We start from the raw sequence: 18,713 nt of genomic DNA, 5'->3' as shown, positions 1-18,713 counted from the left end.
CAGAATTATGCACCCATTTTACGCAAAATGAGTTCGAGTGAATTTGTTGAACTTTATTTTAATTAAAATTTTAAATTACACCCAAATTCTGTTTTTAGACTGTACAGTAGATACGTTCTCGGAAAATCCGTACGAAAACACAGTCCGTATGGAAAAATAAAACATTAATTCCAGACCTTACAAACCAGTAAAAATAATACGATAAACTAATTAATATAATAGAATGTATTTCAACAAAAAAATTAACCTACCGCCCCGGGATCGAATTCGGGTGAACTCCCAGGATTTTTTTATGGGTGACTCTTCTCAGACGTATCGGGTTACATCCCTCACCATCCAACGCCTTCATTACGGGCCTCCAGAAATGGGGTATAAAAAAAGCCCTCTTAGTTCTGCATTTTAATTCTTTCCGCCTTGTGCGGAAAGAATTAAAATGCAAATTCTAGGAATATTTTGTTTATAATGTATACATATTTTCCCTTACAAATTAAAATCAAATGTAGATTCGCAAAAAGGCAAATGTATTGAAACGTGTTAGATCAAAATCGTATGAAAACATTTTTAATTAAGTGCAAGTATTAACAATTAATTTTTGTCGTATATTAGACGTGATTTACTTTAAACTTAACGCTGTAATAAGTAAAAAGTCATTTCTTTCGCTAAAATATTAGTTTTTATTGTTTTGACATATAAAAACTTGTCTAAATGTAACATCAGAACCCTTATTTTACATGCGCAATACAGGCCGATCTATATTTAACTTTCGGTTTCAATGTAACTGCTTCTTGCGATTTAAACTTGATGTGACATTAAATTGCAGTATTATTTTTACATTAAAAAACTTGAAATAGGAACATTTTCACAAATTTCAGTCTGTGGATATGCAGTCTAATGTTATGTGCCTACATAATCCAGAAAATCATTCCGAATGGCATACTAAAATTTTGTTCGATATGGTTCAATGATTTCAAAATGATCAACGAACTCATACAAACAACAAACTCGCAACATAAATGTTGCTTTATTATATAGATTGCATGGTTATTCGTTTTCCTTCTAGTCACAGACACACACACATTATACATTATATATATACAATATATATAAATCCAGTAACATCAGCCGAAACAGGTGATGTTAGCAAGGTCATTCAACAGAGACTCAGGACACGAAGTCTCCAAAATCAAAATTTCGTCTTATATAATTATAAATATATATAAATCCAGTAACATCAGCCGAAACAGGTGATGTTAGCAAGGTCATTCAACAAAGACTCAGGACACGAAGTCTCCAAAATCAAAATTTCGTCTTATATAATTATACATATATATATACACACACACGAAAATGATACACAGTCAAACCTCGGATTTTGAACATAATTCGTCCCTAAAAGTTGTTCTAAAACCGAAAATTTTCCCATAACAATACAGAATGGATTAATCAGTTCCTAACTCCCAAAATAAATTACAATTACAATATATTAAATAGAATATTAAATAAAACAAATCATTAACAGACAGTATGTATGCAGAGTATTTTTTAAATATTTTTACATACGATAATGATATTGATAAAAGTACAAAAACATTTCTTAAATTAGGAACATAATCACAATTATGTAAACCAAATTGAAACCATGTTAAATGTCAAGTAGATTCTAAAAAATTATTTAAATTTGATAAATGCTATAAAAATTAAGTAAGATCTTGTTCAATGTAAATTTTTGCTTTCTTGGTTAGATCAGGCATGGCCAACATACGGCCCGCGGGCCAGATCCGGCCCGTCTAATGAATTTATGTTGCCCGTGATCAATCTTTGAATATTAGCTACTAAAGTCCGAATAGCTGGATGTAAAATCCTGACGCCTAAAAAAACTCACGTAAGTACAGTGTAGAGTGTTGATAAAGCATGATAATGTGAAAAATTTATCTGCAATCTCTACAATTCAGTCTCTACAGGGTGACACCACAATGAGATCTCCCACCACCTCAAAATCTTAGGCAGCCTCTGGTTTGACCCATGGAAAAAGTTTTCTTTCCAATTCGGCCCGGGGGCAAAAACTGTTGGCCACTCCTGGGTTAGGTCCATTCCTAATGCCACCAATCTGACTCGTAAATCAGCAAAATGTACTTCTCCAGCTTATGACATCCTGAATATGAAAGTTATCCAATGCTACTCACTTTAGTAAATGTCCTAATTTTTATCTTTGTTTTTAATACTATACACAGTATAATATAACATTCTATTCTGTATATTCAGAAATATCTGACTAAAATGTTTTTGGTAAAACAAATGATATAAATAAAACGTTTCAATGCATTTTAATATTTTTCTGTTAATTACAATGGTTGTGTAAATCTCTAAACATTGAGTCAAGATTACTTTTAGTGGTTCACAGATTTACATAAAATTCGGTTTTAAACAATACCTACTGCCATGTAGCCCATACATAAAAAAGCCTATCCTGTATATAGAAATTTTATGAATTTGTATTCTAAATAATTACAAACTGAATCTAACCATCATAAAATATTTGCAATATGATATTCATTTCTCTATCTGAATTATTCATATAAAATATTATAAAAGTCTACAATTTCTTCTTGAATATTTTTTTATTCTTTCAGGTAAAGTGATTGAACCACCTATCAATTTATAGAAAAGTAATGTGTGTTCATCTTAAGAATTCATTAACAATAAAGCTTGATATGCTATTTGCTAATGAGTGTCATGTTCATTTACACAGTAATCTCAACAACCACAACTGTAGATATTGAAGCAGAGAAAGGATCTCAGAATACCAAAAACTATCTTTGCTCTCCCTAAGAGGCATGACCTACTGTGAAATTGACTGATTTAAAAATGTTGCTAATATCTATGTAGTCAAAATGAACTAAACTTCCAGCAAAAAGGCAAAAACCATAATGCAAGGAAGCAAAAAAACGTATATAACCAATATATCAATTAAATGAGAAAAATTTCTATGCAAAGTTATTGGTCTGCATGAAAACACTCATGGTTATCACTTAATATCCTCAAATTTTGGCAATCATTTTAAACACAAAGCAATAAAATACTTCATATGGTATATTTATATTGTTTTTAATCTGTGTAAATAAAGATTTGATTTATGTTCAAATATAAAAGAGATGTAGCTCTTTCAAATGTGAAACATTTTTTGCACCATTCTCAATTTAAAATTTCTATTCCTGTAATCAATATTAATGGAAAAAAATAAAACTACTCAAAATAAANTAATATCCTCAAATTTTGGCAATCATTTTAAACACAAAGCAATAAAATACTTCATATGGTATATTTATATTGTTTTTAATCTGTGTAAATAAAGATTTGATTTATGTTCAAATATAAAAGAGATGTAGCTCTTTCAAATGTGAAACATTTTTTGCACCATTCTCAATTTAAAATTTCTATTCCTGTAATCAATATTAATGGAAAAAATAAAACTACTCAAAATAAAAATAAAAAGTGAAGTTTACAATCAGAAAAATTTTTAATTTATCATTTTTTAATCTAATTTTTAATACAAAATTCTAATATCAAAATTATTTAGAAGTTTAATTTCAATTTTAAAGTTATGTGAATTTTTAATTCTTCAAAATTTTACATCATCATTTTTTATCTTTTGTTGTTAATACGTATTTAAAAAATCAATTATAATGGTTTCCCAATTAACTGGGATCCAATTAAAAACAATCTCTGCACTACCTGAAGTGAATTGAGAAAGAATACTTTATCAACAAAGAGAATACAATATATATAGTTTATCTCATAAATTTATATATAATTTGTTTCATTTACCTGGTAATGCATAATATTTTTAAAAAAATTTAGATGTGTTTAAAAAATTATTTTATTCTAATGGCTTTATTCTAGCAATATCAATTTTACAAAACATTTTAAGAATTTAATTGCAATCATAAGTTTACATTCATTTGATTAAATACAATGCAAATAAAATTAAAGGTGTTTTTTGTACAATTTGTAACTTTGTAATTAAAATTGTGAAGGAAGATGTTACTACTAAATAATAGATAAAACTTTAGAATTTGTAAGAAAACAATTATTGATGTAAATTTTTGATTTATTGTTTGTAAAATGTATAATATCTTTTTGATAATTGTAATTATTTAACCCCTGAACTCACACCCTTTATACTAATAAAGATTGATGATGATGATGATGATGATGATAAATTAAAGATATTGAAAATTAAAATGAAAGTAATTATTTTCAATAAGTAGATCTAACAAAAATGAAGTACATCATATATGTTAATGCATCCAAATTTTTACAATTCTTAATAATTTACAAAATATTTCATATCAGAATTTTTCAGGGTACCTCAGATAATCAAAAAATTCATTATTTAGGATACATTAACTGAGGTAACCTCAGTTAACATATCATAAATAATCAAGATTTTATTGTACTTAACTTTGAGAAAAATAATTGCATAGTTCCAGCTACCCAGTCATTGAGAATTCATCATTAATCATATACATAACTTTCAAATGTGTTATGAACACCTCTCAATTTATTATCATAAAAGCTATTAAACAGTATTTTACAATTGCATTGTTTATCATAAGGATGTAAAAAGTCATCTCTATTCTCAGTTTCAATCAATTTTTCTTAATGGAATTAGTTGTAAATGCTAGAAAATTCAAATTATAGATAATTGTGACTAATTTTATCAACTTTTTAAAAAATCATTTATAATTTATTTTTACACTATTTCATAAAATTCTCTATAACAACTTAATAGTATCCCAGAATATCCTTTCAATCTTACCTTGCAAAGTAGTTACAAACCTTTGCTTAATCCAGCATATAATTTTTCAGAAAAAACAAATGTTTTAGGTTATTTTAAATAGCATCTTCAGGTTTGAAAAGTCATTAGCATTGGAATAGAATGGTAGTGAATATTATGATATGTCATTGTAATGATGACATTTCTAAACTATATAACTAAAGCTTTAAGATGTTGATCTGCTGTTTATATAAGAGCTACAGGTTGCTCTTCTCTCAATATGTAATTAATTCAAAAAGTATAGTAAGAGATGGGTTCATAGGCTGTGTCCTTGCCATATCAGGAAAAGAAAAACCAATAGCCAAAACTAAAAAAATGTATCTTTCTGGAAAAAAATGGAAATTAGTCATAACTGTTATTGATGAAACATGAATATACATAGACAATATTAACAAATCACAAGCCATTTAATGCAAACCAACTGATGGTTTGTAATAAATGGCTTAGCAAAGTTAGGTTTTACTAAAAAATCTAGCAACAAGAGTTTCATAACTTTCCAGGTGTTATGAGATTTTTTTTAAAAAACTTTTATATTATTAAGCAAAAATAAAATTGTGAGAGACACCATCTGTTATAAAAAGATTTTATAACAAAATCTGATGTTTTTAATTACTATAAAATGGCAAAAAGCTTATTTTGAGGGTAGGGATGAATTTTATAAAAAAGTGTAAATGTTAATAACAAATAAATCTTCATATGTCCTACCCCTCTCGAGATAGATGACCCCTCTATTTCCCCACCCTCTTGACCTTTCACCACCAAAATTTAATAGCATCAATGTCTCTCATATGCAAGCCACCATGTCAAATTTTGTTTCTTAATATCTCAGCATGGGGTAAAGATTAAGTGAAATAGATGCCAAAACATACAGGCACAGAATTTTTTTTGCCTTTTTTTTTTTTTACTTTTTTGGATTCAGAACAACTCAAAACGTGAGGATTTGCAAAAATATCAGAGGGTCAAATTTGACACGATTCCATTACTTTCTCTTGTTATATATACATAACAGTCGAAAAAGTAAATCTAGCAAGAGCTCTTGCTTGACTTTCCCAGTCTTGAACATGAGGTTAAAGAGACAGATAGATAAATAATTGAAAATTATCTACCTATATTTGGTTTATGGTGTCTGACGTCGTCTTCCGATCTCCAGGAACCCTCTCCATCTCTCTATCCATACACCATTCCTCTTTAATCCCTTTTTCACTACATGCTAACTTTACTCTGTCATACCAAGTCTGTCTGGGCCTTTCTCTCTTTTTTGTTTTTTGTGGATTGTATTCCATTGATATTTTCAGGAGTATTTCATCACTCATTCTTTTCACATGTCAAAACCAAATAAGCTGTTTCCTCTTTATTTCTTCCAAAACCATCTCCTTCAATCCCATTAGGTTTTTGATTCTCTCATTAGTTATTCTTTCTCTCTTTGAGATTCTGCACAACTTCTCAATGCATCCATTTCAACCGTTGTAACTTTTCTCTTCTCTTTCCGAGTCATTCTCCATGCCTCCACCCTATATAACAGAATGCTTTTAACAATAGCATTATATATTCTTTTTTTCTTGATTTAGTTATTTCTTCACTCCACCATATTTCATTTAATCTTTTAACTGCTCTCTTATCTTGTGCTAATCTTATATTAATTTCTAATGTATCTCTTCCATCTTGATAAATTTGTAATTTTATTTTGTAATATAATTAAAAATTATATTACAATATTGTTATATTGTAATATAATTAAAAATTATATTACAATATAACAATATTATATTACAATATAAAATTTAAATAATAATAAAAGCTTTAAAGGAGTGATTTTGTTGAATTATGAAAACTTTTACTGGTTGCAGAAACAGGACACATTGTCAATCATCGAAACAATATTAAGGTGTCTATTACTAAAAAAAGACAACAAGGAAAGCTTTTAAAAAGACAATAGTGTTTACTCAAAATGCAGTGTATAAAGAAAGATTTTATTATTATTTTAATATAAAGGCTTAAATCTGTTTGTGTGAGTGTAAGTGAATTATCTATAATTCCTACTGTTTTTGTCCACTCCAGGTGAAATGTTTTGTTGCTCTTTATGTTACAACAGATAGTATAAACTATTTAATTTGTAGAAATATAAGCAACTCTTCTTGAATTTCTTAAAAAATCTATTCTTCTCAATTCTTCAATCTCTACTTTCTCATAAAAAGTATTCTGTCATGCTTGACAGGGAAATTTCTAGTCCTGAAATATTAAACAAAATAGATGCCAATACATACATAAATAAATAGGAAAAAATTGTGTGTATTTATTTTTTTTTACTTTTTTCAGGTTCAACGAGTCTCAAAACATCGAGATTTGTAAAAAATCTGGAGGGTCAAATCTGACAATTACAATACTTTTCTGTTATAACAGCTGGAAAAATAAAACAGTATAGAGTGTGTCATAAGTTTTAATCTGAACTTATGATTGTTGCAGGATTCTTTCAGATGAAGTTGCAGTTTTGTAAACTGGGTGTAAACATTAAAATTAACTTGAAATATTTCCATATGAACATTCTAGACCAGATTTACTATAATAAAATAATAAAATTCCATCATTCTAAGTAGTTTGGGTCCATCAGGTCTTGAGTCATAGGTTACAATCAACCTGTTCCCATCTTAGACTACAATTATAATCTGTAATCATGGTTTTCAAGCATATCTTACTGAAAAAATTCAGCCTNCTTCACTCCACCATATTTCATTTAATCTTTTAACTGCTCTCTTATCTTGTGCTAATCTTATATTAATTTCTAATGTATCTCTTCCATCTTGATAAATTTGTAATTTTATTTTGTAATATAATTAAAAATTATATTACAATATAACAATATTATATTACAATATAAAATTTAAATAATAATAAAAGCTTTAAAGGAGTGATTTTGTTGAATTATGAAAACTTTTACTGGTTGCAGAAACAGGACACATTGTCAATCATCGAAACAATATTAAGGTGTCTATTACTAAAAAAAGACAACAAGGAAAGCTTTTAAAAAGACAATAGTGTTTACTCAAAATGCAGTGTATAAAGAAAGATTTTATTATTATTTTAATATAAAGGCTTAAATCTGTTTGTGTGAGTGTAAGTGAATTATCTATAATTCCTACTGTTTTTGTCCACTCCAGGTGAAATGTTTTGTTGCTCTTTATGTTACAACAGATAGTATAAACTATTTAATTTGTAGAAATATAAACAACTCTTCTTGAATTTCTTAAAAAATCTATTCTTCTCAATTCTTCAATCTCTACTTTCTCATAAAAAGTATTCTGTCATGCTTGACAGGGAAATTTCTAGTCCTGAAATATTAAACAAAATAGATGCCAATACATACATAAATAAATAGGAAAAAATTGTGTGTATTTATTTTTTTTTTACTTTTTTCAGGTTCAAGGAGTCTCAAAACATCGAGATTTGTAAAAAATCTGGAGGGTCAAATCTGACAATTACAATACTTTTCTGTTATAACAGCTGGAAAAATAAAACAGTATAGAGTGTGTCATAAGTTTTAATCTGAACTTATGATTGTTGCAGGATTCTTTCAGATGAAGTTGCAGTTTTGTAAACTGGGTGTAAACATTAAAATTAACTTGAAATATTTCCATATGAACATTCTAGACCAGATTTACTATAATAAAATAATAAAATTCCATCATTCTAAGTAGTTTGGGTCCATCAGGTCTTGAGTCATAGGTTACAATCAACCTGTTCCCATCTTAGACTACAATTATAATCTGTAATCATGGTTTTCAAGCATATCTTACTGAAAAAATTCAGCCTAGCTAGCAAATGTGGTAGTTTTAGCAACAATCATTATTACAATTTCTTTTACATCACCAAAAATGTTTATCAAATTTATGTTTTTATCAAAAATAAAATAAACGATATTTAAATAAATACAACTTTATTATAAATATATGAAAGATAATTTTTAAAATAATAATATATTTTATACTTACCAGGAATTAATACCACACTTGATGATGCTTGACCCATTTTATTGCTTGCAATTACTGAATATTCTCCTTCATCAGACTCTTGTAAATTAGTGATTTCAAATAGCCATTCTCCATAACCAATGCTATCTGAAATTTCATTAAAAAAAGATGCTATTATTTATCATTTATCAATTTTATAACTTTATTTATCTATAAGAAGTTTAGAAAAAACAGTGTTTGCATATGAAGTAAATTAGATACTAACTTCAAATTTTTTTCTGTTATTTTTATTTAAGATTTTCTAATACTTTCATAGTATTATTACTTTCTAATATAGTTTAAATAATGTTTAATGAGTAATGCCAAATTACATAATTAATCAAGAAAATTAACTCTCAAAGTTCCTTAAACAATATATTCCCAATAAAATTGTTACTTAATCATATTGCATGAAACCCTTATTTATATCAAAAGCTTTGTATTTTTTATTAATTTTTCAAATTATAACATTAATACATTTTCCTGCATGCAACTTCAAAATGATGAACATTGCAAATATGATGTTTTATGTTTACTATATAAAAAATTTGTTCAGATAATATAGTTATAAAAAGTTTAATGACAGTTATAAAGAGTTAAAATTTTACATGAAATTTACAGTTTACATATCAAACAAAAATGTGAAAAAAATAATTATAAATAAAATTCAAACACTGCAAATTTATTTTAATTCCAATAATTTATATATATTTATATATATTAACCTATTTACAGATAAATGATATATACATTTAATTGTGCTAACTAAAAATTACATTCAATCTGACAACATATTGAAATCTAAAAATACAGTTATTAATTCTTAATCATGTCTTATGTTTAAGTGTCAATAAGTGCATGAGAATACTGTAATGTGTTCCAAACAAGAGTGGTTTTACTTTCCAAACTGTTATGTATACATAACAAAGAAAAGTATTAGAGACTTCCTGAACCAAAAAAATAAAAACAAAAACAAAACAATCCATGCATGTGTATGTTGGCAACTACTTGGTTTAATATCTCAGGATGGGGTAAAACTTAAATGAAATTTGGCATGATAGCTGTGTGTAAGGGACATTGATGCTAGTAAATTTTGGTTATGGAAGATCAAAGGGATAAATAGATTAGAAGGTGGTCACATGTCATATCTCAAGTGGGGTAAGACTTAATGAAGATTTTTCTTGTTGTTAGCATTTACGATTTTTTATAGAATTCTTCTCTACTCTCAAAATTAAGTTTTTTGCCATTTTAAAATAATTAATAATGTAAAAAGCTTTTTAATAATAAAATCTCATAATAGATGGCACAACAAACAATTTTATTTATTATGATAATTTAAGTTATTTTTTACATAAAATCTCATAACAGCTGGAAAAATTACATAACTTGTTGCTGGATTTTTTTTCTTTCATGTTATCAAATTGCAATATTCATAGCAAGAATCAAAATCTATTCACTTTCATTATATGTCTAAAATACTTATTTATTTAATTTGTACAGGTTGTCAATCCCTAGGAAGAGAGACAACAATGATATGAATAACACAGTTATTAATTGTTGAACTATCTCAATAACAAATAATTATATAAGGTTAATACAAAAGCAATATGAACTCTGTTAGTAAGATGTTATTTTTAAACAACTATGAAACTGAATTTNAATGATATATACATTTAATTGTGCTAACTAAAAATTACATTCAATCTGACAACATATTGAAATCTAAAAATACAGTTATTAATTCTTAATCATGTCTTATGTTTAAATGTCAATAAGTGCATGAGAATACTGTAATGTGTTCCAAACAAGAGTGGTCTTACTTTCCAAAATGTTATGTATACATAACAAAGAAAAGTATTAGAGACTTCCTGAACCAAAAAAATAAAAACAAAAACAAAACAATCCATGCATGTGTATGTTGGCAACTACTTGGTTTAATATCTCAGGATGGGGTAAAACTTAAATGAAATTTGGCATGATAGCTGTGTGTAAGGGACATTGATGCTAGTAAATTTTTGTTATGGAAGATCAAAGGGATAAATAGATTAGAAGGTGGTCACATGTCATATCTCAAGTGGGGTAAGACTTAATGAAGATTTTTCTTGTTGTTAGCATTTACGATTTTTTATAGAATTCTTCTCTACTCTCAAAATTAAGTTTTTTGCCATTTTAAAATAATTAATAATGTAAAAAGCTTTTTAATAATAAAATCTCATAATAGATGGCACAACAAACAATTTTATTTATTATGATAATTTAAGTTATTTTTTACATAAAATCTCATAACAGCTGGAAAAATTACATAACTTGTTGCTGGATTTTTTTTCTTTCATGTTATCAAATTGCAATATTCATAGCAAGAATCAAAATCTATTCACTTTCATTATATGTCTAAAATACTTATTTATTTAATTTGTACAGGTTGTCAATCCCTAGGAAGAGAGACAACAATGATATGAATAACACAGTTATTAATTGTTGAACTATCTCAATAATAAATAATTATATAAGGTTAATACAAAAGCAATATGAACTCTGTTAGTAAGATGTTATTTTTAAACAACTATGAAACTGAATTTTTATTATTAAATAACATTCTAAATCTTACATCTGAATCTGAGCTTATGGTTTCATTAATATCATTAATTTATCTAAACTTTAACCAATATCTATATTTCATTATATTATTTAGATTTTTAAATTTGTGAAAGATTTCTAATATGCATAATTGCTTCAAGTTTGTTTATAGTGGAAAATTCTGTATATTTTCTATAATATGACAATGAAAACTAAATTTAAATATTAAAAACAAAACTAATAAAGATAATTAATAAGTAAGAAAATATGCTCAATAGTTATGTAAGAACATGCAAGGTGAGGAATTTTGCAAAAACAAAGAGAAGTTATAAGTTTATTTACTGACAGCCTCAATATCAACTGAATTTAATGCTGCAAACAGGAAGGTAGAATAGTAGTAATAATGATGCATTTTTCATTAATTTTTTGTCACCAAGTTTTGGATAAGGATGGAGAACTCATTTACTAATGCTAAGAAAGGTTAAAAATGGCAAAGTTACAATTATAAAATAATACATATATTGTTCAANCACAACAAACAATTTTATTTATTATGATAATTTAAGTTATTTTTTACATAAAATCTCATAACAGCTGGAAAAATTACATAACTTGTTGCTGGATTTTTTTTCTTTCATGTTATCAAATTGCAATATTCATAGCAAGAATCAAAATCTATTCACTTTCATTATATGTCTAAAATACTTATTTATTTAATTTGTACAGGTTGTCAATCCCTAGGAAGAGAGACAACAATGATATGAATAACACAGTTATTAATTGTTGAACTATCTCAATAACAAATAATTATATAAGGTTAATACAAAAGCAATATGAACTCTGTTAGTAAGATGTTATTTTTAAACAACTATGAAACTGAATTTTTATTATTAAATAACATTCTAAATCTTACATCTGAATCTGAGCTTATGGTTTCATTAATATCATTAATTTATCTAAACTTTAACCAATATCTATATTTCATTATATTATTTAGATTTTTAAATTTGTGAAAGATTTCTAATATGCATAATTGCTTCAAGTTTGTTTATAGTGGAAAATTCTGTATATTTTCTATAATATGACAATGAAAACTAAATTTAAATATTAAAAACAAAACTAATAAAGATAATTAAGTAAGAAAATATGCTCAATAGTTATGTAAGAACATGCAAGGTGAGGAATTTTGCAAAAACAAAGAGAAGTTATAAGTTTATTTACTGACAGCCTCAATATCAACTGAATTTAATGCTGCAAACAGGAAGGTAGAATAGTAGTAATAATGATGCATTTTTCATTAATTTTTTGTCACCAAGTTTTGGATAAGGATGGAGAACTCATTTACTAATGCTAAGAAAGGTTAAAAATGGCAAAGTTACAATTATAAAATAATACATATATTGTTCAAAACTTCTTAAAGTTTAAATTTTTTAATTTTATCTATAAATTCGAAAGATCGAATAAATTAAAATAAAAAAATTTTTAGAAATGAACCATAAATTTATTAATTTAATTTGTTTTAATTGAACTATAGACACAATAATACAAATTTTATCTACAGTNGATGTTTCAAGGTTCGTTGATTCGTTCAATGATAATCCATACGGCCTGACCTTAGAGATCGATCAAGCTCACGCTTCTGAAGCCCATTTTCTCGACATCAACATCAAGTTCGAACAAACAACTACCCGTACAGAAGTGTACCGGAAACCAGGGGCTGAGCATCTATACATTCCAATAGGATCGTGCGATCCACCGAACTATAAAATGGCAGCCTTCAACGCCTTAATTAGGAGAGCATACTCGCATTCATCGGATCGGATATCCCTACATGCCGAACTAAGACATATTGAACAAATAGCCAACGAACATGGTTATCCCAAGATCGTACGTAAATTGATCCGCAAATGGCGCTGCCGAGAAGTAGCCCTTAACCAAGCACCCAAGGAAGTTCCATCTAACATCATCCCGGTTACATACAATCCGTACCTGAAATCAATTTACAACACAATAGCGAAGAAAAAGAATATTCGCATCGCGTATAGAAGATGCGCCACAATTTTTGACATTTTACGGAACGGGAAAGATACCCCAAACAAAGAACGACGCCCAGGGGTATATACCATCCCAATGATTGATCATAGATGGAACAGAAGCCTGATATACGTAGGATCCACTAAGCGCTCCTTAGAGGTGAGAATTAAAGAACACATGGCGGATATTCTACATGCAAGGCAAAACACCGCTCTTGCCGTCTATGCCTCGGATACGGAAATAGAACCGTTATTCAGCCAGGCCAAGGTAATCCGCACTACAAAGTACACACACCACCTTAGATGGCTAGAGGCCCTGTACATATGTATGGCTACGCTTAAAGACGACAATTGCATTAACAACAAAGACGAGATCATCCTGTCAACTGCATGGCAGGTGCTCGTAGACAAAAAGTTACGTTAATTTAGAACCAGCGAAGGGGCGCATGCGTCAATGACGCCAGCGATACGTACGAGAAAATTCGTAATGATGTTCTTTTTTCAATCAAATTTGAATGGCGTTCGATTGGACATGTTACCTGAGGAAGAACTTCAAGTTCGAAAGCGCTAGTAATACTTCGTTTACAGAGAAGCACACCGGAAACAGGTTCATTGTACGTTGTTTTTTGATTATTCTATCCCGGTGTAGTGCAGTGCCGATTTAATTCATTAAAATTTCATTATTAAAGTTTTATTATAGAATTTTTTTTAAAATAAGTTATCTAGTATATACTAGGACATTGCATGACTTTATCGTATTGCAATAGAATTGAAGCAGAGCTGAAGGCAAGAAGCAATCCCTGCATCTGTTAAGAACAGAAGAGGCAATTCTTGTACAGTACTTGATGGATGTGAACAGGTAAAATTTGCACTTGCCACTACAAAAGAGGCTATCCTCATACCTGCTGACTACAAGAGACATGATCCTTGCACTGACTGGGTATGGAGGACAATCCAAGAATAAAGCAATCAATGGCGATTGCTTTGTTCATTTTTTGCACCTATTGTGTGGCATGATTTTGTTTACCCTCTTTGAAGCTTAATAACTCCAATGCTTTCAAAAATTTCTGAAATTTTGCAGGGAGGTTTGTGTATTAGAAAGATTCATGCTATTAAATTCTGGTGGTTTAAGATCAATGGGGTGAGCAATAAACGATGGTCATGTGGGTATATCAAGTAGGGTCGGACTTAATGACGATTTTACTCGTTATTAACATTTACAATTTTTTATAAAACCCATCAAAACTAAGCTTTTTGCCATTTTATAATAATTAAAAATGTAAACAGTTTTTTAAATAAAATATCATAACAGATAGCAATACCAGAATTTTAAATGTTGCCGGAAAGTTTAGCAATTTGTTACTGGGTTTTTTACATTTAAATGGACCCACATTACATTTCTGAATTCTTTGCCTCAATTAATGGAAAATGGAAAAGTTTTATCAAAATCAATACCCGTCAAGTTTTGAGAATGAACTAGATTCTATAATTCCATAGATGATGTGCTAGCATCGCATGTGTAAAACATCTCACAACAAAGTCATGTAATTTATGTGATATTGGTTTGTCACGCATGCTCATGAAATGACCTTATATCTCAAAAATGAAGTTACATACCCCCATTTTTTATTGCATTTTTGGTTTCCGCATCACAATTAATGGAAATTAGAAAAGTTTAATCAAAATCTATCAAACAGATTTTGAGAACAAACATAATTCTGTAAGCCTCATAGAAGAAGTTTCACTAATACTCCACTTTAAATATATATCAATTGAATTTTAGGACTGTTTTCTTTCATAAATGCACATATGATTTACAATCAAATAATAAAATCGGATTCATTAACAGATTAAAACTTGCTAATTAAATATCTAGATAATTACTTACCTTATATCAAATAAGTTATCTTATATTAAATTTAATAATAGAATTAATTCAAATTTTTAGAAAATTTTTTGCTAAAATTGAGAAAATTTATATCCATTTATAGAAACAATTACTAATGAATTTCAAGAATTAATATATATTATTTTATAAATGCAACCACATAAAAGCTTTGATATTTTATTATTCAATTATAATTTAATTGAACTATTATCTTTTATATGAATTTAACATTTCAAAAATTTTTTAAATTTTATACCTTTTACTTTTAATGTAAAATCTCTCCAATTTTCTCCTTTTTCATTATATAAACAACATGAATAAGTATCAGAATCAGACAAATTTATATCATATATATCCAATATATGTTTTTCATCAATAGAATATATAGAATACTGTGCTCCAGATGATAAATACTGTTCATCTCGAAACCATGCAACTCCTAAAATTTTATAATAAGTTATTAAACTAATGTATAAAGTAAGTATTATGTTAAACAATTAAGCAACCATTTAAGAATTAAACTTACCAATTGGTTTAGTACCCTTTGCTTGGCACACAAAATGAGCTATTTTACCAGCATGTAAACTTTGACTTTCGGGCACTTCTAAAAATACTGGATCACAAACATCTGATTTTCGAAGCTTTTGAGGAATGTATTTAGGAAGATTTATTTTCATCATTTGTTTTGAACAAAAAGTTTCTTGTGTGAAATCTGAATGATTTTTTAATACAGATGGATTGGATACTTGCTGATATTCTTTTAACTTTGTAATGCTATTTTTTAGTTCTGAGTCTTTAACTGAATCTGAAAGATTGTACTTTTCACTAATTTCTTCATCTACATTATCATCACTTGAAAGTACTAATGACCCAACTGAATTAGTTTCGGATAATTCAGACAACTGATCCAAATGCCTGAAATAATAAAAAGTAATCACATAAACAAAAATTTTAAATTTTAAATTTGAAAAATAAATTTAAAACTAACCTAGACCCTATTAAAACCTGAACGTCATCAATAGGATTAGGAATAAACATAGAAGGGGGATCTCCATATGATGCCATTAAATGCATGCCAAGAGAACTATATACAGGAAGTCTTTTTTTTCTAAATAACCAATTTTCTTCCCAGGCTGAAACTGACACAACACGAGACTCAGCTCCCAATTCTTCCTCAACCTGATCATCACTTAATTCAACAATATCCATTCCAAATTCAGGAAAAGGCACTTTTTGGCCAGCAGTGACATCTAATGCATTAAATGAATCTAAATCTGATATTTCATCAGTGCTTGTTATAACAGTTTTCCCTAAGGGAATCTCATTTGTACTGTGATTACTTGATTGTATGCTCATTCTACTACTTCTATCTTCTTCTGAATCTGTACCATCTTGGGTAATTTCTTCAATTTCTTCAATCTAATTAAACCATAGTACTATTAATTTATTTTTCTAATTTTATTAATTTTTATTCAATATAATAAGCTTATTTCAAATAAAAATATTTTAATTTTTTGTTATAAATAACAAAATAAAACATACTATATATTCTATACGTGATTGTGGCTTATTTAAATCTTCAACCCATGTAAATTCATTGTTTGCTTCTTTAGCATTTGAATCTAAATTATCATCATCACTACTGTTCTCATTACTGTTCGAATCTATTTAAATTGGAAAATAAAAATATTAATGTAATAGTCAATTAATATAAATAGTATTTAAAATTCACAAATTATTATTATTTAAAGATATTTTGATTAATTCTAACTAAAAGATGTTAAAAGATAATAAATGTAAAAATTCCCTTTAAAAATATTTAAATCATTTATTTATTTATTTTTTAACTGACTGCAATTTAAGTTGGATGGTAGAAACTTTAATAACAAGTTGGATAATCATTTTTCTGTTGTTATAATTTTGTATAAATGTGTTTTGTCTATTACAGTATAACCTCCAAACAGCAAACACCATCAGACCTAGAAGTTTGTACACTATTCAGAGATGTCTGCTATTGGAAAGTACATGTCAGCAGCCCTACTATATTCTAATGCAGTCATCATACAGTGAAGAATATGATGGATTATGAAAACATCAAATTTGCATTAGAAATATGAAAATACCAAGAATAGCATATATAATTACGATTATATATATATACAGTGGAACACCGGTTAACTAACATAATCTGTTCCACGAGTCTGTTCATTAACCGAAGCAATTTTTCCCATAGAAATTAATGCAAATACAATTAATCCATTCTAGCTGTCAGTATTTTTGTAATTTTATTTGTAAAATGAGTTTTCTTTGATTCTTTTCAAAAAAAAACGGGATGAACTTTTGCATCAACCCAATATAATTTAATATCCACATGTTAAAAGCAAAAACACTATTATTAAGTTGGACCAAAGTTCAGGGAGAAGTAAGGAAAAAAAATGTACTGTAGTTGTCAAAACACTAAATTTTGAATTAAAGATTTTGGAAAAATTCACCATTGCTGCACTAGGTTATATCTCATAATAATTAAGTGCAACTACACTGGAGCAATAATTGGTAGTGGGACATTTATTAATTTGAATGTCATATAAACCTAACCCCTTTTCAAATGACAAATCTTATCATAAGTGCAGTGAAACAATGACATAATTTGAAGTACAAAGATATAGAGCAGTGGTTCTCAACCGGGGGTACATGTACCCCTAGGGGTACGAGCGTAAATCGAAGGGGTACATCTAACTTTCATTATAAAATGGAGTATGTTAATCAATTTGCTGTAAATTATTAACACAAGAAACAAGAAACGACAAAAACTTGCTTTAAAATATCCCAGTGTGAACACCGATTTCCCTTTTAATAGTGTAAACAACTTGTTTATCCACTGTTTGTGCCGTTAGTGCCGAGTGAACCTGTAGTCTAGTAAAATTACTGTTTAACCGAGCATTAATTATAGAATAGAAAAAATTTTTCTTCTATTCTATTATTGCTCGATAAGATTGGGGCTTTTCGTGTTTTTACTGAACTACTGGTATTAGAAATAACGAGGCCTGAAATGTATAGCGAATTTAGACATTACATTTGTTACAAAAATTGAAAGATTCATGTATTGTTCTGCACGTTATAAATTCGCAGCCATTATTTTCAAGATCAGTACACAATTTTAATCTCTTTAACAACGTGGGAACCAAATTTTGAAAAAATTACTGAAGACTTATCCCAACAAATATCCCATTAAATTTTGTTAGAAATTATTATAGAATAATTTAAATTTTCTTTATTGTTAATTATAATTATTTATTTTTAGGAAATGTAATTTATGCATGTATTGAAATGACTTCTGTGATTTTATATAATATACTTATCAAATAATAATAAAT

At 27.8% G+C, this 18,713-nt stretch overlaps 1 protein-coding gene across 1 annotated transcript in view; it reads right to left on the bottom strand.

Moving 5' to 3' along the window:
* Positions 1 to 18,713, bottom strand: part of LOC111629164 — a 65,299-nt gene that overhangs the window by 21,894 nt on the left and 24,692 nt on the right. The window contains exons 11-15 of the mRNA XM_023373043.1: positions 16,882 to 17,003; positions 16,328 to 16,758; positions 15,866 to 16,254; positions 15,597 to 15,778; positions 8,824 to 8,965 (exon numbers count right to left, since the gene is read on the bottom strand). Coding sequence (XP_023228811.1) covers positions 8,824 to 8,965; positions 15,597 to 15,778; positions 15,866 to 16,254; positions 16,328 to 16,758; positions 16,882 to 17,003 — 1,266 coding nt within the window. The remainder of the gene's footprint in view (positions 1 to 8,823; positions 8,966 to 15,596; positions 15,779 to 15,865; positions 16,255 to 16,327; positions 16,759 to 16,881; positions 17,004 to 18,713) is intronic.

This window comes from Centruroides sculpturatus, unplaced genomic scaffold (genome assembly GCF_000671375.1).
Source record: "Centruroides sculpturatus isolate CEXI.00-Female unplaced genomic scaffold, Cexi_2.0 scaffold500, whole genome shotgun sequence".
Classification (NCBI taxonomy): domain Eukaryota; kingdom Metazoa; phylum Arthropoda; class Arachnida; order Scorpiones; family Buthidae; genus Centruroides; species Centruroides sculpturatus.
Note: the sequence above shows the minus strand (reverse complement) of the source record. Positions and strands in the feature narration are given on the sequence as shown.